The sequence below is a fragment of the Rattus rattus genome, chromosome 2 (genome assembly GCF_011064425.1).
Source record: "Rattus rattus isolate New Zealand chromosome 2, Rrattus_CSIRO_v1, whole genome shotgun sequence".
In the NCBI taxonomy this organism is placed as follows: Eukaryota; Metazoa; Chordata; class Mammalia; order Rodentia; family Muridae; genus Rattus; species Rattus rattus.
The window spans coordinates 68710439-68737128 of NC_046155.1; the positions used below are offsets into that span (position 1 = coordinate 68710439).

Below are 26690 nucleotides of genomic sequence, written 5' to 3' on the forward strand. Positions count from 1 at the left end.
GATACAGTGTATTCACATACATTAAATAAATAGATCTTAAAAAAAAAAAAAAAAAAGAAGAGTACCAAGGAGGCAGGAAGGGTCTCCCCTGCACCACCAAAAGGAGAGCCGTAGAGACAGAGATAGTGTTTCCTGTTTCCATAATTGGGGGATAATAAAAATCTGTCGTTTCAAATCCCTGGATTTGCTAACTCATTACCCAGGAATATATGGAAGGGAATGCACACAAGGGCCCTACTGCTGGACCATGCTGGGAGTTCTGAAAAAGCGCACAGAACACATTCCAGTACGGTCTCTGGTACCTTTGCTCCTTCCCCTCAGTGGCAGGTGCCTGTGGCTTTCCCTCTTGTCCATAGTCTCTCTGTGCTTCAAGGCAGTTTAAGGGAGGGGCGGGTGGTGGTGGAGGTGGTCAAAGCCAAATGCAGAATGTAGGGCTCCTTGTGCTACAAGTATCTGCTGAGGTGTGAAAGGAGTGAGCTTATGAGCTATTGTCCACAGCACCTGCTGCTAAAATCAGAGGCCGAGCAGTCAAATAGGGTGGGGAGCAGCGGCTGCAGAGCTACAAAAGAAAACATCTGACTCCATTAACAATCTTTGTTGGGTGTGTGTGTGTGTGCTGAGACAGGGTTTCCCTAAGTAGCCTTGGCTGTCCTGCTGTTACTGTGTAGTCCAGGTCAAATTTGTGGGCCTGCTTCTGCCTCCCTAATGCTGGGGTTATGGCCACCAAACTAAGAAATTCAAGATGGGGAGGGTGGTTGCAGAGAATTAAAGCAAATATGGGATGTTTCTAAGCTTGGGGCTCCATGCACCTGCATAGACTCTAGGCAGAGACCGGAGTACTTGCTCTGAGTACCACATAGGCAGAGACCGGAGTACTTGCTCTAAGTACCACATACCTCACCCCGTGTTGATGCAGTGACTGTGCCATCACCAGATGGAGCCTATCTTGAGAACCTTTCCTCTGCAGTAGGAATAGATTTAGAGAGCTGGATAGTGCTTCTCAGCTGCAGGGTCACTTGATCAACATTAGAACTCAGTAAGTGAGAAGTTAATTTTTGTTTTTTGGGGTTTTTTTGTTTTTTGTTTTTTGTTTTGTTTTTTGGTTTTTGGTTTTTGGTTTTTTGTTTGTTTGTTTGTTTGTTGCCTTTTTGAGATAGGGTCTCTCTAAATAACCCTGGCTGTCTTGGAACTCACTACGTAGAACAGGCTGACTTCAAGTTTACAGAGATCCACTTGCCTCTGCCTCTGGAGTGCTAGCATTTAAAGATGTGAACCACCACTTCCAGCTCACAGTATTCAACAACTCTGTAAAAGTCTTCCCAAAGCCTCAGTTCTGTCCAAGCACAGAGTTCCGGCTTCCCTGCTCCAACTTCCCTGATGTCTTTGCTCACAGACCTGACACTGGTATTTAGCACGAGCTCAGCTTCTGCTGCCTTATTCAATATGCTATGTTTATGCTATAATGCCTCTCCTCCCATCAATAAGCCATTCATATAAAACTTGAAATGAGTTGTCAGGGGCTGGGAATGTACTCAGTGGACCAAGTCCATGGCTCTCAATCCCCTGCACACATAAATCAAACACAGTAGCACACACATCGTAATCCCTGCACTTGGGAGGTGGAGAAGGAGCAGAAGTTCAAGCTCTGGTCAGTGGTCAGTCTATTTTTAAAATGTTTAAAAGAAAATGACAAGGCTGGAGAGAAGAAGACTCAGTGACGAGGAGCACTTGTTGCTTTTTTTTTTTTTTTTTTTTTTTTGGTTTTTTTTTTTGGAGCTGGGGGCCGAACCCAGGGCCTTGCGCTTCCTAGGCAAATGCTCTACCACTGAGCTAAATCCCCAACCCCACACTTGTTGCTTTTACAGAGAACTAGGGTTCCAATCCCAGCATCCATGTGGGTGATGTGGTAGCCTGTGACCACCTATAACCACCAGTTCTGGGGACCTGGCATCCTCTTTTAACCTTCACAGGCACCAGGCATGCATGGTACACACACCACACACACCACACACACCACACACACCACACACACCACACACACCACACACACCACACACCACACACACACCACACACACCACACACACCACACACACCACACACACCACACACACCACACACACTGATTAAATGTATGCACTGGGCTGAGGAAATCCAGTGTTACAATTTGGTTTGGAGGATGGAGCTCAGTACATAACCCAAGCTGGTCTCAATTTTGAGATCCTCTTTTTTTTTTTTTTTTTTTTTTTTTTCCCCCTGGAGCTGGGGACCGAACCCAAGCGCTCTACCGCTGAACTAAATCCCCAACCCCTTGAGATCCTCTTATATCAGCTCCACATATACTTAGTAGAAATACTTTTATTCCACTTAACACATCTGATGTTACTTTGTCAAATTGCCATGAAAGATTCTAAAAAAAAAAAAAAAAACTTGATCAGTTTAGGGTGTTTACCTTGTAATAAATAGTTCACAGTTAGCCACAGTATAATGACCACAGAGTGAACAGCCTTGGGACTGATCTGGTAAAGTGTTAGGATTCTGTAGGAATACTTTTTTCTTAGGCATTGTGCAACTGTGGTTAGGAATTGTATGGTGCACCAATCAGCTTTCTTTCTTTCTCTCTCTCTTTCTTTCTTTCTCTCTTCTTTCCTTTCTTTCTTTCTTTCTTTCTTTCTTTTTTGTTTGTTCATTTTGGGGTTGTTTGTTTGGTTGGGTTTTTGTTTTGTTTTGTTTTTTTCGGAGCTGGGGACCGAACCCAGGGCCTTGTGCTTGCTAGGCAAGCGCTCTACCACTAAGCTAAATCCCCAATCCCGGATTTTTTTTTTTTTTTTTTAATATTTTTGTTTCTCTATCTAACAGCCCTGACTATCCTGGAACTCCCTTTGTAGACCAGGCTGACTTTGAACTCACAGAGATCCCCTTACCCCTGCTTCCCAAGTGCTGGGATTAAAGCTGTATCACCATACCCAGCCATCAGTTAGCTTTCTGCAACTGTAGAAAACACCTTGAGACAATTAATTTATAAAGAAGAAAGGTTAATTATGGCCAGTTTTAGAGCTGTGTGTCCCACGGTCAGTTGAGGCCTTTGGTGAGGTATAACATGGAAGAAAGAGGCCCCTGTATTTTACAGGTAGGTGCAAAAGAGAAGAGTCAGCAACTGCTCATTCTAGCCCCTTCAAAGGCACATACGTCTCCAGTGACCTAAAGACCTCCCGGCAGCCTTTAAAAAGGCTCCGCCCCTTCCCAACAGGGCCACTCTGGGGATCAACCTTTAACACATGAGCCTTAAGGAGCACTTATCCAATCACAGTAGGAGTGAAACATCAGGATGTGTGCAACACGCTTTGGAATGGTTTGGTGTCTGCGTAGGCAAGCATGCTGACGCTCCTGTAAAGACAGAGGCAGGAGGGCTTGTGGCTCACAGACAGTTTAGGCTAGATAGTGAGATGCTATTTCCAAAGCCAAAAAGGAGTCTTCTGGGCTCTTTCCTCAAGAGGCTCACTAGCCCACACCTATTCTTAATAAGCTTTCTATTTCTGTTTCCCTATTTAGTGTATCCTTAGTGTAATACTTTGCCCTAGGACACCACAGCCTAGAATCGAGCATCCTCTGAGCTCACATTGAGGCTCTGCTCTCCTGATATGCTCTGGGTTTTCCCACCGTTTTTCACACTTCCATGGCTAACCCTAAGAAATGACTTTTTCTCCATCCCCCTCCTCCCAGCAACTGCTGGGTTTTCAGTATGCCTGTAACTGTTATTTTCGTTTCAAACACCAATAAAAGTTCCCCTTAATATTTTTTCCCTTTCAGTTTTCCTTTAAAAACCCCAACTTAAAAAAAAAAAAAAGATTTATTTAATGAGCACACTGTAGCTGTCTTCAGACACACCAGAAGAGGGTATCGGATCCCATTACAGATGGTTGCGAGCCACCATGTGGTTGCTGGGATTTGAACTCAGGTCCTCTGGAAGAGCAGCCAGTGCTCTTAACCTCTGAGCCATCTCTCCAGCCCCCTCTTTCCCAGTTTTTGGAGACAAGGTTTCTCTGTGTAGCCCTGGCTGTCCCGGCTGTCCCAGAACTCACTTTGTAGACCAGGCTGATGATATTGAACTCAGAGATCTGCCTGCCTCTGCTTTCTGAGTGCTGGGATTAAAAGTATGCCCGCTGTCCTTAATCTTAAAAAGACAAAACAAATAGCGTCTCTATAAAAAGGGACCAAAGCCAAACTATAGGTGATCGAATATAAATAAAATATTCATATTTCAATGGGCAACAGGCTTTGGAGGGTTCCTGGCTTTTGCTGTTGTTTCAAGGCTGGATCTTAATTATCATAATCTCAGGCTGCCCTCAAACATGCTCGCTCTCTCTCTCTCTCTTTCTCTCTCTCTCTCTCTCTTTCTCTCTCTCTCTCTCTCCATATATATATATATATATATATATATACACACACACACACATACATATACATATATACATGAGAGTGATTTTGTAGTACTTCTAATTCTCCTGTCTCAGGAGGGACCAAAGCTGAACTGCTGAACTGCATAAAATGAACTTCTGTTAAAGATGTATGGATATAAGTATTATATTTGGTAGGTGGGCCTTGATGGAAACCAACTGTAAGAACTTTGTGAAATACAACATTTAAGCAAGAAATGTAGGTCCATTTATTTTATGTATGAGTACTCACTCTATCTGCATGTACACCTTCCTGCCAGCAGAGGGCATCAGATTCCATTATAGATGGGTTGTAAACCACCACGTGGTTGCTGGGAATTGAACTTGACCTCTGGAAGAGCAGTCAGTGCTCTCAACCTCAGAGCCATCTCTCCAGCCCCAGTACTGGTTACTTTAGGTGCTACCTCTGTAATTGACTTTCCTCCACTCTTCTACCTAAGGGGCATTCAGTGCTATAGGTTCTGGTGTTTTGTTTTGTTTTGTTTTTAAAAGTAAAGATTCTTGGGAGCTGGAGAGATGGCTCAGTGGTTAAGAGCACCAACTGCTCTTCCAGAGGTCCTGAGTTCAAATCCCAACAACCACATGGTGGCTCACAACCATCTGTAATGAGATCCGATGCCCTCTTCTGGTGTGTCTGAAGACAGCGACAGTGTACTCCTACACAAAGTAAATAAATAAATCTTTAAAAAAAAAAAAAAAGTAAAGATTCTTATAGATGTTGGATATTGCTGGGCATGGTGACGTTTGGCTGTAATCCCAGCACTTGCAAGACAGAAGCAGGAAGATCAGGGGTTCAAAGCCAGTCTGAATTATATGAGAGCGAATCTCAAAACAGAACACCTAGATAAACAGAAGACAGCCCATTACTAGGAAGTCTTGCAGGTGTCTGAACTGCAGTCTACATCACTAACATCAGTTCTACCTGGGACTGTTTTACTTCCATTCATAATGAGGCTCCATTCAAACCGTTGCTTACAGCCAGGGGAGACTGAGAACTCTATCTCCACCCTGGACTTGGCCATTCCTCAACTTCATTCCTCCACACAGCCCCACAGTGACCCTACTGAGTGGTGCCAGTGGTCCCTGTGACTCTGTTCTTAGTCACCATTGCTCATCTGTCTAAAGCTTTGTGTGTCAGATCCCTGCCCTGATACAGAAAAAGAACATTCCGAGGGTAGCACTTAATGCTGAAAATGCAAGGATACCTGAGACTCATGGTGGCTTCTGTTTGACACCATGGGAGTTCTCTACTCTCCAGCCTGCTGGGTCAAGATAAGGTCTACTTCATCTTGTATTTAAGTTAGAGTCTCAAGGCAGTTTAAGTTCAAAACTCCACAGGGTTAAGGACTTGGTACAGAGCAGGTCTACTCTCTGTGGCAAAATATTTCATGCTCTAAACTAAGCATGGTGGTACAGGCCAGTAATTCCAATACTCAGAGAGCAGAGGCAGAACAAAATAGACATGAAATATCTATTCTTCAAAAGGATAAGAGTTTTAGGGGGCTGAAGAGAAAGATCATAATTTAAAGTTCATCCTCAGCTACATAACAAGTTCAAGGCCACACTAGTCTACATGAGACCCCGTCATGGCAACAGCAGGGCCAAATGGGGACCTTCTGAAGCATCTCTGTATTACGAGGTCACATGGCCCTGCTGCCAGTCCAGCATTGAGCTCTCTGAAAGCCTCACCCTTCATAAAGCTGACTGTGGATTCTTAGCCTGACCCTTGAGGTTTCAGTGATGAAGACCAATATCAACCCACTGGGGTTCAGGAAGCTTGCACCAAGAGTCCAGCCCGAGGCAAAGGCAGGCAGATCTCTGAGGTGAAGGCCAACCTGGTCTACAGAGTGAGACCAAGGGTAGCCAGGGCTACACAGAGGAACCTTGCTTTATGCAACAGTGTTTCAGTGTGTTTGTTAAGCTTTCTGCGAGTTATACTGTAGAGTTGTTCATGCCTGTGGATCTTCATGTTTGCTTTTATTTATGAAGGATTTAAGTTGTGTGTGTTGAATAACTTGGCTATCTAGCCCTTAACATGATTTTTAATAACTTGGATCTCATATTCAGTGAGCAATATACCTTCTTACCCAATCTTATCTTTTTAGCCATCCACCCACACAAACTCACATCTATCCATTTGACCACCCACCTAACCACCCCATTCACTCATCCATCCATTTATCTATCCATCTACCCACTCATCTACCTGTCTATCGATCTACCCATCCACCATCCATCTGTCCGTCCATCCATCCACCTATTCCCATACCCACACATTCATTACTCTTCCCACCTACCCAATCAAATGTCCAAGAAATATCCTGAGTGCCTCTGAGGGGCCAGACCTACTAATAGATGAACTCATCAGACTAGTTCATGTTTGCAAACCACTGGGGAGTGGGGGAATAGCTTAGTAGGTAAAGCACAAGTGAGAGGACCTGAGTTCTGATTCCTAGGAGCTACAGAAAACAGCCACATGTGGTAATGTCTGTCTGTAATCCTGGTGCTGCTATGGCAAGAAGAGAATTGAAGACAGAAGAATTCCAGGAAGCTCGTGGGCCAGGTTGCCTGAGCAACATGAGATCCTGTTTCAGTGCTGCCCCCTAAAAAAAAAAGCTTTATTCTTTTATAAATATGATCATATGAAAATATTTACATTGACTTTTCAAACACCACAAACCATCCCTCTCCCACAGCAAATACAGAACCACTTTTCATGGAGGAAAGAGAATGTGGCTTCCTAGAAAAAGTACTAGAACGGCTGGCATCGTTAAACATTACATTTACTTTTGAGCTTCCTGTGGGCCAAGGTAACAATGAGTCAGGATGCCTTGCAATTTTAAGTATGTGTTAGGAAAAAATTCATTAGCTCTTCAAGAGAGAGGCACTCTTTGTTTTGTTTGGTTGGTTTGGTTCATTTTTTGAGACAGGGTCTCTCAGTACATAGCCCTGGCTATCCTATCGCTTGCTATGTAGGCTAGACTTGCCTCAAATTCACGGAGATCAGCTCACCTGTGCCTCTTCACTGCCACCACCTGCCTCAGAGATGCACTCTTTCTCTTATAGGTAGGAATGCAGAGCAGAGCAGAGGTTACAGACACTAACCACCAGGTAACTATTTTTGTTTGTTCTGAGTCTTTTTTTTTTTTTTTTTTTTTTTTTTTTGGACAGGGTCTCAGGTAGCCTAGGTTAGGCTTGAATTCCCTATGTAGCTGAAGATAACTTTAAACTTCTGATCCCCTTGCCTTCATATCCAGAGGGATGCTGGGATTGTGGGTGTGTGCCACAGGACCTCCTTTTATCCCAGGTGTTGATGGGAGTCTAGGCTGCAGCTACTGCCCCTTCCCTTGGATACTAGCAGTGAATGCAGAGGGTTGACCTAGTGGCAAGCCCTGAGAATGTCCCCGCCACCTTTCATTGTAGCCAGATGGAACCCAAGGCTGAGAGAAACAGAATGGACACCACAAATTAAGAGGGGGTAGCATGGCACTGCCAGGGGTATTGGTGAGGACAGCTGGTACATGCTTCTCCCTGGTCTGTACCCTCACCCCTGAACCGGGCACACTTGCCTTCATCTTGGAGTGGTGAAGCTCTACCAGGCCAGGCCTCTCAAAGCTAGGATCCTTTCTCCTGAACCCCAAATTTGGGTTCCTAGAAATAGAGAGGAGATGAATATCCCTGGAACAAAGAAAGAAACCTCGGATGAAGTCTGAACCACATGCAGCCAGCGAGAAAAGATAGAAACAAGGGAGAATGGAAAGTCTTTGGCAAAAGAGCTGAGTTGCCAGAATGAAGTAGAAGCCCATTTCGAAGCAGTGCCGTGTGGGCATTGCAAACCCTCAGAAGCTTGATTAATGACATTGCCTGAGAAAAAGCAACACTCCGAGTTAATGCAGACTATTAAGAAAAAGAGAATAGGGAATCTGCCTAGAGACAAGACTGTAGCAGTCTTCTATTCGCCAGATGTAATTGTTGTCTCAGAAGCTTACTGTCTCCATCTGCCAACCTAGGCCTAGTTCTAGAAGCTTCTAGCCTCTGTGCAATCTAACATAGGCCTAAAACGTTTTCAGCCTCTGACAGTTACTGCTGAACAGGCTCACCCTTTCTAGTTCTTCCTGATCTCTGGCTGGCTGGTTCAACTCAGCTGTTCCGGCTCAAACTCTTCTCTCCAAGCTGACTGATTCAACCTGGCTTCTCTCGGCTTCTCCCTGAATTGTTCTGCTTGGCCTCAAACTAATGCTGGCAACTTGTTCTAATCCTCTGGCTCCTTCTCATTCTTTGGCTCCAATTTCTTCTGCTGACTTGCACTGAAATGCATGAACTCATGAATGAACTCCACTCTACTGCACTGAACTCAAATGACTGTACAGAATTGAACTGAACTCAGTTTTACTGCCTGCACTCAAGTGCACTGGTTCCCAACTCCTTACCTCTGAACTGCACCAAACTGACTGATTTGAACTTAGATCTGCAGGTCTCTGTCTCCTGAGTGTTGGGATTAAAGGCAGGTACCACCACACCTGGACCTACATTTTCCTTTTCCTTGAAACTTGCACAACACTAGGCTGGTCTTGAACTTGAGATCTGCTTATCTCTGTCTCCTGGGATTAAATCACACAGACCTCGAAGGTCTTTAGGTATGATCCCTTGCCAGAGCAGACATGTTGCTGGATTAAAATTCCTCCACACAAGACTGTAGCCCTTGTTGGTCTCAAACTTGCAGGGGTCCTCTTGCTCCAATCTCTCAAGAGCTGGACTTAGAATTATGAGCCACTAAGCCTAGCCTGATCATAAGTAAATATTATGAGAAAAAAAAAAGTTTTCTGTAACCTTCAGGAACTCAGGTTACTTCCTCTTGAATAGAAAAGCACACATGGAATGTTTATTCCCAGGGGATCAGAATTTACCTCTGGCTTTCTCATTATCACAACTTTGCCAGTGTGCAGAAATGGAGGCTCAGGAACCACCCTCCATATTCAACTCTCTCTCCCCACCCTCTTCCTTTCATTTCATGGCTGTCTCACTCTGCAGCTTAGGATTGATCAACTAGAAGTCCTGGCAATCCTCCTGCCCCAAGTAGAATTGTGCATATAAACCTCCCCATCTGTGTTTGTCTTTTCTATCTTGTAAAAAATCATTTGTGTGTGTGCATGTGTGTGTGCGTGTGTGTGTGTGTGTGCGTGCATATTCATACCACAGTATGCATGGGGTTCTTGGGCTCCAACTCAGGTCACCAGGCTTACAGGGCAAGTGCTATACATACTGAAAAAGAATGCCCATGCTTCTCCTTTTAGTTCCCAATCACCACCACGGTGTCTCTCATGGTTTTGCCTATTTGCTGACCACATGTAAATGGAGTTATAAATCATTTGCTCTTTTGTGTCACATTTGCTTCATTAACCTTTTCCCCCATGTTCATCTATATTATGACAATTCAACAGTTCATCTCTTTTCAGTGGTGTGCATGCATATATGTGTATAGCTGTGTAGACCCATGCTACTGCATAGGCCAGAAGAGAACATGGGTGTCCTGTTGTGTCACTTTCTGCTCGAGACAGGGTCTTTTACTGAACTGGGGGCATTTTTCACCTAGACTGGATGGCTGTCAAGTCCTAGTGATTGTCTTGCCTCTTCTCTGATTATGCCCCATTCCGATGTTGGGGCTACTGACCCAGGCAGCTGTGCCTTTTTACCCAAGTGCTTTGGATCTGAACTCAGGTCCTTGTGTTTGTGCAGCAGGTGTTCTTGTCCACTGAGCAATCGCCTTAGCCCTTCATTTCCTGGTTTGTTTTGTGACAGGTTCTCACTAAGGATCCCTGGCTGGCCTGGAACTCACTAGGTAGACCAGGGTGGCCTTGAACTGAGTTCCACCTGCCTCAGTCCACCAAGTGCTGGGAGTAAAGGTGTGCACCACCACACCTGGTTCTCCGTTCCTCTCCAAAGGCTGAATAATAGTCCATCTGTATTTCATTTGTCACTCAGAGACAGTGGGCTGGTTTGACCGATCTATTGTTAGATATAGTGTTGCTACGAACATGGGTATACTTATATCCATTTACGCCTCTAGTCCCAGTTCTTTTGGGCATATAGTCAGAAATGAAATTGCGGGTCGTATGGCAAGTCCATGTTTAACTTTCAGAGGAGCTGCCAGGCCATTTTCCACTGTGGTGGCACCATTTATATTCCCATCAGCCCTTCACAAAGGCTCCCATTTCTCCACATCATTTTCCTTATTGATGATGACAGCCATCTCAGTGGACAAGAAGTGGTATCTTACTGCGGTTCTCATTTCTATTTCCCTACTGACTGGGGCGAACATTGTGTGAAGGTGCTTCTTGGCCATTCGCACATCATCCTTAGAGAAGCATCTACTGGAGTCTGGTTATATTTTTTTGAATTGTAATGATTTTTATTTCAGTGTGTGTGTGTGTGTGTGTGTGTGTGTGTGTGTGTGTGTGTGTGTATGCGCGGATCAGAAGAGGGCCTCAGATCCCTTAGAGCTGGAGTTACAGGTAATTGTGGTTACTTGGAACTGGAATCGGCGCCTCTGGAAGAGCCACCAATGCTATTAACTGCTTAGCCATCTTTCCAGCCCTGGGGGTTTATTTCTGATTTTGTTTATATTTGACATCTTTTGAGAAATGGGTAGAGTCTGAACCAATTCACGTGTTGATGGTAGCTAGTTTCTTAAACATATTAGCGTACTCGTTTTTATCTTGTGTGCTTGGCAGGCATTGCATGTATGGAGCTGAGAGGAGAACCTGAGGAAGTCAGTTTGCTTTTTCTGGGTTGTCAGCCTTGGGGCCAAGTGCTTTACCCACTGAGCCATCTTGCTGGTCGCAAAGTATGAGCAGTTGCCAGACTTCCCTGTCTCCAGAAGCAAGGGATGAACCAACGACTTCATATATGCCCGTCAAGTGTTCTACCCACTGTGCTACACCCCCCCAGCCTGGGTTCCATATTTTAAAGTGCAAGTGGTCAGGCTGAAGTTTGAAATAATTTTTAGTTCTGAGTTCATAAGAAAGAGGGTAGCATTTTATTGTTGTGTGATATGTGGCACTCATGCAGGGGTCTGAGACAACTTGGTCTACTCTTTCCTTCCGTCTTCACCCAGCCTTTAAGGACTGAACTCAGATCCTCTGGCTTGATAGCAGCCTTGTAGGCTGAGGCATCCTGCAGTGTCCACGGAAGCATTTTTCTAAAGTGGAATTCAAAATCAGACCGCAGGAAAGCTGAAGAAGCAATAGGAAAAGCCAGCTGACTGTGGTTTCTTGGTGAGAATAGGGGACCACAAAGGGTAAAGATCTGAGAAACAAAAGAACAGGAACTACCATAGGTAGGACCAGAAAGCAGGCATTGGTGACACAGAAGCCCTGGTATGGACAAGGTCAATTTGCCAGCAAGTCCTGGGCCTCATGGACCTGGAGCGAAGCTGCTGGGAAAAAGTGAACTCTTAAGAGGAATCTGTGAGCACACACAGCCCTGGAAGATGGAGACAACTGGGTCAGAGTCGGGTGTATACCTTTCACAGAACATCAAGACCAGTCCCTGGACTATTGGGGGCACGGGAATATCATGAAAGGTTTGTCTGAGAGGGACCATACCCGTTTTACCTTTCAGAAAAGATTTTAAATCTAGTTTTAAAACCCAGTTTGGCTACAAAACATAGAAACCCCACATTGCCAGTCTCACGGCCGGCATCTGGGTGTTCGGTTTAAGACAAACAGGCCGTGATAAAGCCCGAGAAAGGCAGGGCTCTGAAGAACGCTCAGCGATGGGTTTAGGGGCTCGGAGGCCTCTGCTATAAATTTCTCCGGTCGCGTAGGACCGGAGGAGGCCACCCACACCACTTTACGTGGCTCTCTGAATGGCGGTCCCTGTGGTCTTCAAAGTTGTGACCTTGGACACCCCCTCTCGATCATACAACCTAACATCTCAATCCAGTCGCTAGCACCCCAAACGATTTTTAAAACAATTGCATACAAGGGCTCTGTTTAGCGCCACAGGGGTCCTTAGAAGACGCGCGCTTAAAGTCTGGTAAGCCTGGGGGGCCCTGAGCGCAGGGAGCCGGCTCCCTTCCGGGGACAGCGCTCAGATGTTGCGGGTCATGGCCAAGGAATCCAGCCCAGATACTGGCTAGTCTCGCGCGGCCGCTGTGTCCCATGGTCGTTGAGAGTCCAGATTTCAATCGCAATGCACCGAGACACTTGTGGACTCGTGATCGCGAAATGGCACTGCACACGCGACCCCTGGGCCCGCAAGGCCTCAGAGAGGCTGGTGACCTGACCAAGGCAAGGCTTTCAAAATAGCCCCAGCGACATTCAGACAACAGAAAGACATTTCTAAATGTGTAAAAACATTTGGCTTCTCGTAGCGAACACATCGTGGCAAGTTCCAGCACACAGACCAGTCTCCGCGCGCACCCGCAGCCAGCGCTACCTCCCTGGCACGGTCTCCCGGATCTGGGATCTGGGAGCGCAAGTGCCCCCTGTGGCCGGCCCGCGCCTGACCTCACGAGCCTGGGACAGCACCCGTGGCCTGCGCGGGGCCCAGGAGGAAGTTGGAGCCTCGGGGCCGAGTAGAGTGCAGGTCGGCTGAGCGGGCGTGGTGGGGGCCTTATCGAGCCGGGGCCACCCGGGGGACCGTGCCGAGGCCCGCCAGAGCTCGCGTCTCCCCACGTGGCGGGCCCCACGTGGAAGGGGAGGAGGAGGAAGGAGGGCGAAGTCACCCCACCGGCTGCGGGACCCCTGCGCGTCCCCAGAGTCTCAGTGGAGGCGCGGGGCTGGGCCGGGGAGTGTCTGCCTTGCCCGGCCCCCTCGGCTGCCCGCAGCGCCAGTATGCACTTTCGTGTAGCTGCTAATCCCCGGAGAGAGCCGATTTGTAGTGAGAAGTATCTGTAGGGGCGAGACCGGACCATGTGGGGTTGTGTCATTGGTTTGCAAAGAGACCCCGCCTTTGGAAAAAAAAAAAAAACGAGCGAGCGAGGGGACCCTCACCTCGCCTCCCGCCTCGCTCCTGCGCAGCCGGAGGGCACCGGAGCAGCGGCCCGCGCCGCTTCCGTCCTTTCCTTTCCTTTTCTCTGCGCTTTCCTCCTCCTTCCCGGGAGGAGAAAACAAATAAAGAAGAGCAAATAGCCCGGAGGCGCTCGGCTTCCAGGACCTTCCCTCCCCGGATCCAAGTTGCAGCCAGCATCCTCTGGGGGGGTGAGAGAGGCGCGGGCCAGGGACCCCCAACGCAGCCCCCGCCAGGCCGCGGGGCTGGCAGAAGGCGCGCGGCCCGGACGAGGGGGGGGACTGGATCGGGAGCCGGTGGGCGGGGGAAGGGGGGGGGTGGGTGGGGAAGTAGGAAGAGGCTCGGCGGCGACGGGAGGAGGAGGAAGGGAAGGGAAGGAAGGGAGGGAAGGGAAGGCAAAGGAAGGGAGGGGAGGGCGGGAGGGGGTGGGGCGCGGAGCTGGAGAGATTAAGTTTTTGTGTGTGTGTCTCTGTGTGCGTGTGTCATTTTAAGGTGGCTCGGGAGCGGCCCAGAGGAGCCAGCTGCGGACGGAGGAACGAGAGACCGAGCTGGGAGCCATGCCGCGCTGAGAGGGGGGGCCGCACCGCCAGCGCCACCACCACCACCGCCACCGCCGCCGGGTGGGGTGGGAGGGGCGGGAGCCACCGCTACCGCCGCCGCCTCCCGGGTGGGCGCCCTTCTCCTCGGACGCCAGCGACCCAGGACGAGGTAAGGGCGGGGGTACCCGGGGAGGGCTGGGGCTGTCGCCGCCCCCGCCTCACCTGCGGCCGCTGGCTGGGGCACCGTGCCCGCGCCTCACTGCGCCACTCCGGGAGAAGGAGGAGGGCGAAGGACACCGGGCCGGCATCCGAGGACATCTTTGGTCAGCGCCCCCAGCCCTGTGTCCATACACTACGCCCCGGAGTGGACCCCCGCCTGGGGGTTCTGGTCCTCTGCCCCTCGCCACCGATTGCGCTTGCTGGCCGCCCTTTGCTCCAGGATTTTTGTTGTTGTGATGAGAGTTGATGAATGCGAAGTAGGCGGTCACCTTCCTTCCCATCAGGATTGGAAAAAAAAGGAAAGAAAAACCCGGCGCGCAGCGGCGTCCGGAGGGCAGCGGCGGCGGCGTCTGACGACGGTTTCCTAGGCGCCCCGGGCTTGCTCCTGGAGCCCGGTGGGTGCGCGCGCGGGGGCCGCTGGCGATCTCAGACGAGCGCGCTGCGCGCCGCGGGGACAATACGGCCGGATCCCTGGGGACCAGGAGTCCGAGCATGACGGGGTGCGGCAGGCCTTGCGCCTGGAAGGCGAGCGGGCAGGGGGGAGTAGAGACCGGGGTCGGCGGGGACAAGTCGGGGCGCGCGTGGCTCGGGGCCCCTGGGGGCGCGGCCCCTGTTGGCCCGGGATCCCGCGCGGTTCCCCGAGAGTGTAAGTGAGAGGCCGGGAAAGACGCGAAGCGAATCCCTTTTGTTTTGCCGGCCCGGCATTGTTGGCTCCTTGGGGCAGCCGGGGCCACATCTGCCGCTGCCGCCGCCAGTGGCGCGCGGGGCTCGGCCCGCCAAAGTCGCGGCGGGGCGGGGGGCCGGGGCGGGCTGCAAGGGCGGGGGCGGGCGGCGCGGGCATTTCCTCTGCCCAGCCGCGCTCCCGCGGGCACCACTTCCTCCTCGCCCTCCGCCCGCTGTCCTCGGCGCCCTCGCGGGGACCGCACTTTTCGGGTGGGGCGAAGCAAAAAAGAAAGTTTCGTAAAAGGGGCTGGCTGGGAGTGTCTTGGGCACCCGGGACATAGCGTGGCGCGGGGACCGTCCGGCCGCCGCAGTCGCCTCCTTGCGCTTCGGGTGTTCCGCGGAGCCGGATCGACCGGCGGGAAGAGCCTTTCTTCTCCGGCTCGCGCCCTTCCCAGTGCCTTGGGCGACTGAGGCTGGGCAGCGCGGGAGTGCCGGCGCGCCCAGGCCTTGCTTTTGCGGGAGGCCCCGCGGCTTGGCGGGTCGCCTGCAGCCCACGCTGCGCCCAGGGGCTCGGAGGCCGCGGGCCCGAGAGCTCGGCGCGGTCACCGCGGGCAAACCCTCGCGCGCACACACTCCCTCCGGTGGCTTGCTTAACGCTGGCGACTATAGTCGCCGACACGAGAGTGCGTGTGCGCGCGTGTGTGTGGTACCCCCGCCCAGCCCCCAGCCCCTACTTTTCTCAGATGCTACCTAAGCAGCGGTTGGCTTTAGGGCATCCTCAGGTTTGGGATTTTGTAGGGGACCGGAGGGAATATCTTATGAAATCTCTGCGTGCTTGGAGGCTGCTGGCAATGGCCTACGTCGCCACGCCAGGCTCCCAACCTCGGGCAAATAGACCTTCCTGGATATTTGACCTGTTTTCTTTAAAAACTAGGGAACTTTTGAGAGTCCTTAGATGCGAGTGGTAATAGAACTCTATGTATTCGAAAATTGAAATCCAAAGGCCTTTTTTTTGCAATTCTTTGGGACATGTATATTTTTATCTGAGGTGGGTGGTGTTTGAGGGAACATTGTATTGGAGTAGAGGGGTTACAAAAGTAGTTCTGCTTTCTAACTTTGACGGGATGCATCAACGATAGGACCTCTTTTCGAAGGAGATACAGCCTCCTCTCCTCGTGCTGGGTTCAAAGACAGTTTTAAAATTGCCTCGCGTTCGGCTCCCGGGACTGCTGTTTGCCTCTAGATAGAGTCTCAAAGAACTAGTTTTCTTCTACTTCGGAGAATTCTGGTTTGAAACATTTTTTAAAAAAATATATCTTTTACATCTTTAGTAATGGGACTTTAAAAGGATCTTGTTTTTATAATTACTTAATCTCAAAGAGTACTTCTTAACAGCAATTACAAAGTAATATTTTAAATGCTAATTCAACATTTTCAGCCCCAGCAACTTTAATGTGAAAACAAGGTTTCCTTTTTAGTTTTCTAAAAAGCAACTGTATCTTAAAGTTGGAACATTGAATATCCTTTTGTCTGGCTCTGACACACTCCTGGAAAAACCCCCAGTGCCCTTTTTATAGCCCCCCAAAGAAAAGTTAATGAGCTGGTAGGTTTCAAGCAAGAAGCAGGTCCTCCCTCTTGCAAAATATGCTTATAGTCACCATTGAAGTTGAATGTTAGCCGTGAATGTACTTGCCTTTAATGAAACCAGTTTAATCGTTCACACTTGATCAAGTATAACATGACCAAACAAAGGAAATAAGCCAGCATATTTCTGTAGTGCATTGAGGGGTTTAGTGTAAGTGTTGATGGTGGGCCGCCCCTCCCCCCACCCCGCCCCAGTTCAAGGGAGTGAGGGTTGAAAGCTAGGGGGATTTATGACACTGATTGGTTTTTCTGTGCCCCAGGGGTAGGGGACACGAGTACGTCTCTGTGGAAAGCAGCTATTAGAGGGAATTAAAAGATTTCAGGTTTGCTGTGAGTTCCGAACCTGACAAGGTGCGTTTTGGTTTCTTGTCTGGGGAGAGAACTTAAGCTGAAGGAGTATAATGCCCACCCCCCCGCCCCTCCCCATGTGGTAATGGCACGTTAATAAGGGAGAGTAGAGGGCGGTGTGGTGTGTCCTGCTGAGGGGAGCTCCCTGCCACGTGAGTTATTTACGGTTTCACTTGGGAGCTTTGAAACTGGCCCTTGAATGGGTGTTCTTGTGGGGGAGGGGCAGGGTGAATTACCTTTTCTTAGCTGTGATTAGGAAAAAAAAAATCCCTTTGTCCCTCAAATGCATTTCCTTGCTAAGCTTGAGTTGCAATTTATGTGTGGGATTTAGTCGTCAATTTAAGTGAAGAAATGTCTGTAAAATTTAAGAGTGTCACTTCAGAGTTAAGAAAGTTAAAAAAAAAAGTGTATCCACCGAAAACCAAACACTGCCACTGTAAAACCGGTGACATACTTTGTGAAATATTTTGGCCTTTTCAGACTCAGGCACACCTGTCCCTGTCCCTGCTGAGTCGTTTTGCTTCCCCTGGCATTGTTAATCTAGCCCTTGTACACAAGATGAAACAGTAAAACTTACTAGTGGAGTAATTATTAACTACTCCATTCGTTACCCTTTCAGGGAATAATCAATAACCTCACACTTGACTTGAAAAACTCCAAACAGAAATTGTCCTTCTGTAAGTCTAGAAAGTGTTTTAAAGAAAAACTGAATTAGAGAAACAAACAAGTAGCAACAACAAACTAAACTGTGAAAACACACAGTTTTGGGTGTGTACCGTGTGTGTGTGTGTGTGTGTGTGTGTGTGTGTGTGTGTGTGTACAGTTTTGGGTGTGTACTTTTTTTTGGTGTGTACAGTTTTGGGTGTGTACTTTTTTTTGGTGTGTACAGTTTTGGGTGTGTACTTTTTTTGGTGTGTACAGTTTTGGGTGTGCCTTTTTCTTTTTTGGTGTGCTGAGAAAGCAGTCAAATCAGGTATACTGAACCAGCAGGAAAGTGAGCATATTTTGTTTGAATTTCTCTTCCTTTCCTTTTTTTGGGGGTGGGGTGGGGTGGGGGTGTTAGTTTGACCATGTCTTACTACATAACCTTGACCGTCCTGGAAGTCACTCTATAGATCATGCTGACCTAGAACTCTGTAGACCATGCTGGTTTAGAACTCAGGGATCATCCTGCTTCTGCCTCCCACATAAAGCCTTGTGCCACCACACCTGGCCTTACTTCCTCTTCCTCCTATGAAAAACGGAAAAGGGCTTTCAAAAGGATACCTTAAGGGAGAGCTACTGCTGTGTTATAGCAGGGCCATGTTCGCCAACTACACACCCTGGTGTCGTGAGTCACCATGTTTGAAGACCCTTCTGCACTCCGTGCTCTGTTAAGCGGAAAGGACATGTAAAGAGTTTACAGCATCAGTGGAATGGTGGCCCCAGTTCTCTTTTTTTTCCTACTGTCACTTCAGTATAGAGGGGCTGTCATCATAATGCATGTGGGTTCAGTGTGGGTCCCTCTGTTAATAATCTTTCTATCAGCAGAAAGCAGCGGGCCACACAGAAACATAAGTACTCACACAGCACATGGTTGGGAAGGGACTAATTTACCCCTCGTGTTGGGTGTGAACAACTCAGCTACTACTTCTGTGTCCAGGTAATAACAGCTCCTTTACAGAGGGTGAAACACAGTTCTGTAGTCTTTAAAAAACAGTACAGCGTGATCCTCCATAAAGAAATGACACCTTTTGGTGAGATCTTGGGTGTCTTACTAACAATCTTTCTGTGGACTGATAGCTCAGGAACGAATGCTTATGAGGCTTGTGTATGCTGAGAGGTTTGGGGGTACAGGAATGTTTGGTGGGTAACTTGTGGGCGCATTGCCTAGGTGGATCGCCTTACCTCTTACAGCTGGTAAGCACGTCCTAATTTACTTTGGCTGCAATTTAAAGTTACAGCCCCCATGGAGAGCTGGGAATATCCAAAGCTTTTCCTCAGTCCCACCTTTTGAAGTTAATTTTTATTCAGGTCTGGGTTTAATGGAATATGTGTCATGGAGTTATGAAAGGTTTTTTTTTCTTTTTGAAAGCCCTATCTCTGAGTTCAGAAAATTATATTTAATAATCGCCCAAAACTTCAGAACCATTTTTAAAGGCATTCAGGGGCTCTTTTTGATCATGATTTAATGAAAAGTATCCGAAAGCTATCACTATGATTCTAGTGATAGTCACAAGTGAATGTTTGGGCCTAATCTGGAGTTTGCTTTCAGATGTCATTATTAATGTAGGAGGCCTAAATTATGGCTGCACTTGGGCATTCAGAACTTCTATGAAAAGAAGGGCTTTGCACATTGTGTGGAAGAGGGGGGATTCACAGATGAATATAGAGTCTACAATGGTGGGAGAGCCCAGCCATTGTTTGTGAGGAATGTTGACAATGGGAGCCAAGGGGCAGTTTTCCCCTTCTGCAGGAGAACAGAGCAGGGATGGGAACCAGCCTGGCATTCATCTGCCTTGGTCAGGCATGGAAATTTGGCCAGCTTCCCTTCCTGAGTTTTTCTTAGAAGGTGGTCTTACTGGACTCCAGGAGAAAACAGGCTTCGGTTCTTAGTAATCTGCATTCTTTTTGAGGAAAGATTACAGGGCAAGTAGAAGCAGTTTCCAAGAAAAGCATCAAGAATCACAGCATTTCCCAACCCCCCTTCAAGTTTGATATTAGGAGAACACGATATATACACGATGCCAAACACTGAGGCAACTGAAATCCCAGGAAGGAGCTGTGTTTGTTTTTAATTCCTCCCTGTGCTTCTGCTCTGCCTGTAGGGACAGTGAGGGACACTTGAGTGTTTGCTAGAGGCCTGCCTATTGGAGGCTCCTGCTACTCTTTCTGAAAAGGCTCTTTTGAGCCTTCATTCTCAAAGCCCTTCCTCTCACTTCCATGGGGGGGCCCATGATGGCTCAGGTGACAGACATTCCTGGTGCCTCGTAAAAACCTCCATCCAAACTGGAATCGTGTGGGTAATTGTCTATTCCCAGGGCTGCGTCTACCTGGTATTTAGCAATGTGCGGTCATAACTTTGAGGCCCCTTGGCAGTTTCCATCCATACCTAGCTCGGTCCCCGGTGGGTGCTTAGAAATGTCCTGCTTTAGCTGTATGCCTAACTTAGATTTAACAGTCGGCTGCTAGAGTGGACTTAAAATTTCATAGAAATCGTGATAAAATGGTTGAGTTCTGACTAATGGGGCAAGCAGTCATGTTAGTTTTATGTGGAGTTGTGACTTCTGTCCTGGGTAATAGAACTTTTCTTTCTCATCCCCCAAGCTAGGTGGGTGTTAATCCTAAAAGGCTGGTGACTAGGTTTGCCTAGGCCTCTGGTGGCCAGGAAAACCGTTGGGGTGGAGTGGGGGTGCCCTTTATTGCTACACTTATAGAAATCCTCATTTGTAAACTAGAAAAAGAAATAATACCTTACTCCATGTTGTTGTTATTATTATTATCATTATTATTATTATTATTATTATTTTGGTCTAGCCTCATGTAGCATGGGTAGACTTGAATTCCTTCCTTGTCCCTCCCCTGCCTCACAAGTGCAGGGATCAGAGACATGCGATGAACCACCTTACCTGGTTTGTGGTGTTGATTTTTTTTCTTTTTCTTTTTCTGTCTGGATTCTGGTCAGCATGTGCTCCTTGCATTACAGCATCCTAATTATGATTTATACGGCCTGGCTTAGAGATTGTGTGCTAGGAAGTAACAGCGGTGACTCTGGGTACTACTGCTGCAGCCCCTGTGAGGCCTCCTGGAATACAGCACCAGGCCTCCTCAGGCCTCGTCAGTTCAGTCACACTGTGGCTCTGCTCCCATCATGCCTCTTGCTATCTTAGGACAAACAAAAACTTTATTACTGAAGTCATGAAATCCTAGGAAGTTTGTCTGGAAGGAACTAAGAGACCGAGGTCTTGACCTAAAGGGATACTTAGTTGTTCTTGGTCCTATTACGACAGTTAAAAACAAAAAAACAAAAAAAAAACAAAAAAACAAAAAACCAAAAACCCCCAAAAACTAACATGGAGGCCAGCAGGCCCGCAAAGTAGGGCTTTATGGGCGCAAACAGGCATATAATAAAACCTGGAACTGTATTTATACCTGATCAAAGAGAAGGGGGGAGAAGTGGGAGGGGCAAGGAGCAGCAGGTGAAAATGACTCGCTGGAGAGGATCTCTGTGCCGTCTCTTTAAATGACCCCAAGTTGTGACTCTTCTCGCTGATGGAGAATTTCAGTGTGTTCTGCCCAGGAGTCCAAATAAAGTGCTTCACTGTTAGCTCTTAACGCCTCGCACACGCTTGAAACGCTGGTGTCTTTCCCACTTTAAAACCCGAGTCTTGGGGGTGGTTGAAGGAAAGAGGTTAACATCCTGAACCCCTAACCTCCATTTCCAGTCCACAAGTGCCCTCAGCGGTCACGTGACCTAGCATTGCTCAGGAAGGGCGTGCTGGTTCCAGGAGAGAGAGGGGGTTCGCTGTTGGAATTGCTAGGTCAGATAGGACCGGACCTTGTAAGCTCCCGGCAGAGCTTGAATGACCAATGGGGCCCCGGGTTTGTATGGAGGCCGAGTCTAGTAGGCTTCATTAGGAAGATGCTGTTTTATTTTCTTTCCTAGTGGAGTGATCGACGGGTATTTTAAGTTTTACTTTTCCCTGCCTTCTCCAGATGTTATGCTAATCTGCACCGCTGACTGGATAGTCCCCCCCCCCCCGGGTCTTTTTTGGAGCTGGCGGCCCAGGTGCTTGCCATGGTCAGATATTGTCTGGAGAGCACCCATCTCTTTCTGTGTTGCTCTCAGATCTGGTGATGTCACTTGGATAGAGTGATTTTAAAAGTGCATCAGATGTCCATATGCATATATGAATGTTACAAGTCAGAGTTTTTTTTTTTTATCTTAAATAATCTAGGCTGGGGATTTAGCTCAGCGGTAGAGCGCTTACCTAGGAAGCGCAAGGCCCTGGGTTCGGTCCCCAGCTCCGAAAAAAAAAAATAATAATCTCGACGCTCCTGCGAGCTGAGTAAATAAAATAATTTCTGTTTATTTGTGAGTCGCTTTCTCCAAGTCACGGTGGGGCTTTTTTTTTTTTTTTTTTTTTTTTCCTTCTCCTTTTGTTCCGGTTGCGCAGAGTTGGGCCCTTCAGGACCTTCTGCTCTGCCGAACACCAACTTCCGGTGTCCTGCGCGACCTTCCAGGAGGGGAAGACAGGCTGGGTCTAAGAGGAAAGTCTCGGCCACACCTGGCCCCGCCCCTGGAGGGGGCGTGGTCGGGATGGGAACTGAGAGGAAGATGCGGGGGTGGGGTGGAGGCTCTCACTTGACTTGGGGGAATCTGGGATCTCAGGACCCCAAGTGGGCTGCTAGCCCCTGGGGTGTGTGCACCTGGCGGCCCCGCCCGTCTATCTCTGTGCCCAGGGTGAGGCATCTGCCACCGGGGAAACTCCCGAAGTCCTCGCCTTTTCACTTGCTAATTTAAACAGCAGGGAAGTCTTTAGGTGGTGGAAATGGACCCTGTCCCCAGCCCCCACTTCCTTCCTCCTGCAGCTTGCCTCCCACTAGCTGGCCTCCCTGGCCCGGAGGGAACTGCTGGCTGAGATATCGTGGCGAGGAGGACACCCAAGAGGGCCCTCACCTTTAGCTCAGTTGAGCTAGGTACGTGGCGGGACCCTGTCCTGACCCCTCTTCTACCCTAATGTTCTTGACCTAGGGGCTCGAGATGTTTCTAGCGCCTCCAGTGGGCTTTCAGGGAGTTTCGTTGATAGACTGCCAGAGGGTGAAAGGCCCAGGGGCCACAGGGGTACCATCCATGTGGCAGGTTTGCTGTGCAGTAAGTTCTGAAGTACTGTTTTATTTATTTGCTCTGCAAACAGGGCCATAGAGCTTGACACATATAACCGCCAGGACCGAAGCCTTCTACCTTTGCGCCAACTGCTGGGGTGTTTGTTATGGTGGCAGCTCAGAGGCCTGGGGATCGTGGCTGGAGGTGCTGGGCGTTAGGGGGGAGGGGCAGCAGGATCTAGAGTTGAATTGAAGGTTCTCCGCGGTGAAAAAGTTTCTGAAGGGTAAACCTTCTGCCTGTGTAGACTTCATTCACGACTTCAGAACTCCCTGCAGCATTATCTCTTGGGATAGAGTAAGAATGTAGGGGCGATCAGTTGAGCCCTCACTTGTATTTGGCTATGACCAGTGTCCTTAAGTGGAATGATGGCTGACGGAGGAAGGACTTCGAGGTGACTTGCCCATGACCTCTCCATGGAGCTGGGATTTAACGCTTGGAAAGTGGTCAGAGCAGGGCTTCCTGGTTGGAGACCTGCCTGGGGTAGAGTTGCTCCCACCCTCCTTGGCTCTGTGCCATGGGAGCAGAGGGAAGGGGGCAGGTTCCGTGCGCTTCCCGAATTCAGACAGACAAGGCTCAGAAACCATTATTCCATTTTACCCTGCCCTCAGCTCAGAGGTTTCCCTGAGCCCCTGGAGCTGTGAGAAGTCCGGCTTGTTTTCATTTTGTCCTTGAGTGATCCTTTTTTGTTAGAGTGAGCCACGCTAAAACAGGGAACATTTCCTGTAGTAGACTCTCCAGGCCTTTAAAAGTTTATTGCAGGGGCTGGGGATTTAGCTCAGCGGTAGAGCGCTTACCTAGGAAGCGCAAGGCCCTGGGGTCGGTCCCCAGCTCCGAAAAAAAGAACCAAAAAAAAAAAAAAAAAAAGTTTATTGCACTTAAAAACACTTTGAATCACATTAATTTGTGTATATTTGTGGGTGCGTGCACGCGGGAATTCGACGTGTGTCCAGGTTGCAGGCGAACAACTTTCACAAGTCAATTATCTCTAACCTGTGTGCTCTGGGGACTGGGCTCCCGCTATCAGGCCCTGAAGGAAATGCCTAATCAACAGAGCTATCCCTGCTGCCCCTGCTGCCCCTCTTCTTTGGAGACAGTCTTGCTATGTAGGGTGGCTTCCAACTCATGATCTTCCTGCCTCTGTTCCTCAAGTAATGGAATCAAAAGTGTGTAAGCATGCATCACCACCTGCTGGTAGGTTCATTGCACGTGTGGACTGGAGAGCTAACCTAGAGTCTCACACATATAAGCACACTGGGCTGTGTCTCACCCCTTTCCTCCCTAAGATACCAGGCTGCTCTTCAATTCAGTCAGCAGCCCCAGTGTCCTGAGTAGTAGCTAGGGTTCAAGGCCTGTATCACAAGATCAGTCTTCTCTGTTGTACTTTAAAAATATTTATTTTTATTTTGCGTGTATATTTCACCTGCATGAAACTTTGTGCACACTGTACATGCAAAGGCCAGAAGAGGGCATCTGACCCCCTGGATGGAACTGGTGTTAACAGCCATTGTGGGTGCATGTGGGGTGGGGGTGGGGGGGTGCGCACTGCAAATTAAATCCAGGCCCCAAGAGCAGTCAGTGTCTTCCGCTGTTGAGTTTTCTCTCCAACTACTCTCACTGTAATCTTGAAGTGACTGTTCAGACCTGGGAGGTCTCTGGAAGTTTCTGGCTGTCTGGAAAGAATTCTCTGGATTACTGACTCACTGTTGCCCTTTGTATGCTGGACACACGGACAAACACACACACACACACACACACACACACACACACACACACACACCGGTACATAGACAATTCCTTATGCTTATGGACAGGAATCACTTTTTCAGTAGGTAGGCTCAGACTTTGCTCGAGGCAGGCACTAGTTTTCTGATGAGTGCCCCTCCCTTGGAGGGGGAGTGGCTTGAGTGACAGGAACCCTATATATACCCCACTGTTCGTCAGTTTCTACATATAGATATTTGGAGAAAGCTGGTAGGTCTCCCCTCTGGATGAAGGGATGGTCTGTCTGTTCCACCCCGGTAAAACCTGTAAAAACTTCCTTTCAAGGAAGTTCTAGGTTACAGCCTTGCTTTTGTGTAACACTGGCAATAGCCAGGAATTTGAGTGAATTCTCCAGAACAAAAGGATTAGTCTTCCTTTCAAAGTGGCCATCGGAACTGAAGGGAATGGCATGAAGTTGGGCGTGCCGTAAGATCCACAGCCTAGCCCTGCCCCTGTGGTGAATAACTCAACCGGAAAGGCACCCAGGGCAGGAGCTTTGGACCTAAGGTCCCCATATGCTGGGGATTTTCCTGAAAAACAGGCTTCCATTAAAAGAGTACCTTCCTGCTCTGCAGCCCTTCCTTTCCCATCGAGAACAGGTGTGGGCCTGTGAACTGGGGAAATCCCTGTAGTTAGGTTGGGGACTTGTATGAGTCTGAAAGACTGGGGGCTTGGCTACACAGTGGGTTCCACCCTGATAGGATGGATAATAAGCCAGAGGTGTCTCTTAACAAATTACTTATGTTTGCCCTGGTGTCCTGGCCCTGCTCCAGCTTGGGTAATGATTATATTTCTGTCTATTTTAAGTGCCCCCCCTCGAGTTTTCAAACAGGTCTCCATTGTACTTCATATCCCACAGGAGGTCTGTTGGGGGTGGTAATCCACTATTGGCTTTAACTTTACAGGCCTAGCTGATGGGACATGAGAGGATAAAGCCCCTTCAGAAGTTTGCCAAGATGGTGGACACAGCTGGATCTTGCAGATAGCTGTATGTTCCATGACTTCTTGTGGTTCTCCCAGCCTTTCCTGGCTGACTACTGCGACTGCATGTAACTTCCTCATGGACAGACATTCCCTGTTAGCCACAGTTTCAGGTAGTCTCTGAACCAGGAGGGTGGTTCTGGGATGCAGAAAGAAGATAACTCCTAGGGTTCAGGGGTCCTTTGCTCTGTAGAAAAGCCACTGAGGCAGGCACTTAAGTTAACTCCTTCAACACGAGGTAGGCAGGGGCACGTGAGTTCTGCCCACCATGGAGGGGCATACCGGTCTCCCGATCATCTGGTTTTCCCATCCTGCATTTGTGAAGTTCCGTTGGCTGATCCTTTCACACTGCTTTTACCCCTCGCCCTCGCCACACAGCGTCCTTTTCATTCCTCACCTAAACTGAAGACTAAAATGTGACTTAAACAAAAGCCAGGAGCCATTAAGGAGATAGTTGAGATTCTTTCTGAGTATTTTTACTGGACTAGTGGGTAATTCCTTCGCTTCCTAAAATGACTAGGTGTACCTTGAGGAACTATCTTACAAACTCATTTGAGCTTGCTTCTGGACTTTTTTCTCCTTTGTGACTGGGAACTTCTTACAGCTGAGTTTGTTGTGTGTAGGATTGCAGGGAGATAGAATGATTTCCTGGTTGGTTGGGCTCTGTCCATGCATGCCTGTTAGATCTGTGAATAACTGCTATCCCAGAAGGAAGCCTGGGAGAAGATTTCCCAGCTGCTATCATCTAGAGTAGGGTCAGGCTTAAAGTTGCGTTCCAGGAGTTTTTTAAGCCTGTGATATATAAACTCTGCTTTGGGGAGCACTGGGTGCCCTGTACTGTATCGAGGTGAGGAAGAGAGCTAGCACAGTGGTTCTCAACCTGTGGGTCTCAACTTCTTTGGACAGACCTATAGCTTCCAGAAATATTTACATTACGATTCGTAACAGTAGCAAGATTACAGTTATGAAGTAGCAACTAAATAATTTTATGGTTGAGGAGTTTTGCATTTTATAGATTCTCACACCACACCATGAGGAACTGCATTAAAGGGTCACAGCATTAGGAAGGTTGAGAACCACTGCTCTAGAAGATGGCCACACTTCTTTAGAAGACATACCATTAGACAAGAAAGACACCCTTCTAGAGCCTAGAGAAGGCGCGCAGGGGTTAGACTGTTTTGTTTAAGGGGTTAGAACGTGT

General features: G+C 48.4%; 1 protein-coding gene across 1 annotated transcript; it reads right to left on the bottom strand.

The window, feature by feature from the left end:
- Positions 1–11469: 11469 nt before the first annotated feature.
- Positions 11470–25799, bottom strand: LOC116893112 (collagen alpha-1(I) chain-like). Its single transcript, XM_032895050.1, has 4 exons — positions 25772–25799; positions 14230–15445; positions 13453–13551; positions 11470–13350 (listed from the first exon to the last, which is right to left on the bottom strand). The coding sequence occupies exons 1-4, from the start codon at positions 25797–25799 to the stop codon at positions 12423–12425; spliced, it is 2271 nt and encodes a 756-aa protein (XP_032750941.1). The 3' UTR covers positions 11470–12422.
- Positions 25800–26690: the final 891 nt, after the last annotated feature.

Excerpts from the sequence above, each read along its gene's own strand:
- LOC116893112 (XM_032895050.1), bottom strand. The coding sequence starts at position 25,799 with ATGGGAAAACCAGATGATCGGGAGACCG. Across the intron at positions 15,446-25,771 it reads ACCAGATGATCGGGAGACCG|CGTGGGCTGCAGGCGACCCG; the intron begins GTATGCCCCTCC and ends CCCTGGGCGCAG. Across the intron at positions 13,552-14,229 it reads GCCCCAGCCAGCGGCCGCAG|GAGGAGGAAAGCGCAGAGAA; the intron begins GTGAGGCGGGGG and ends CCTCCCGGGAAG.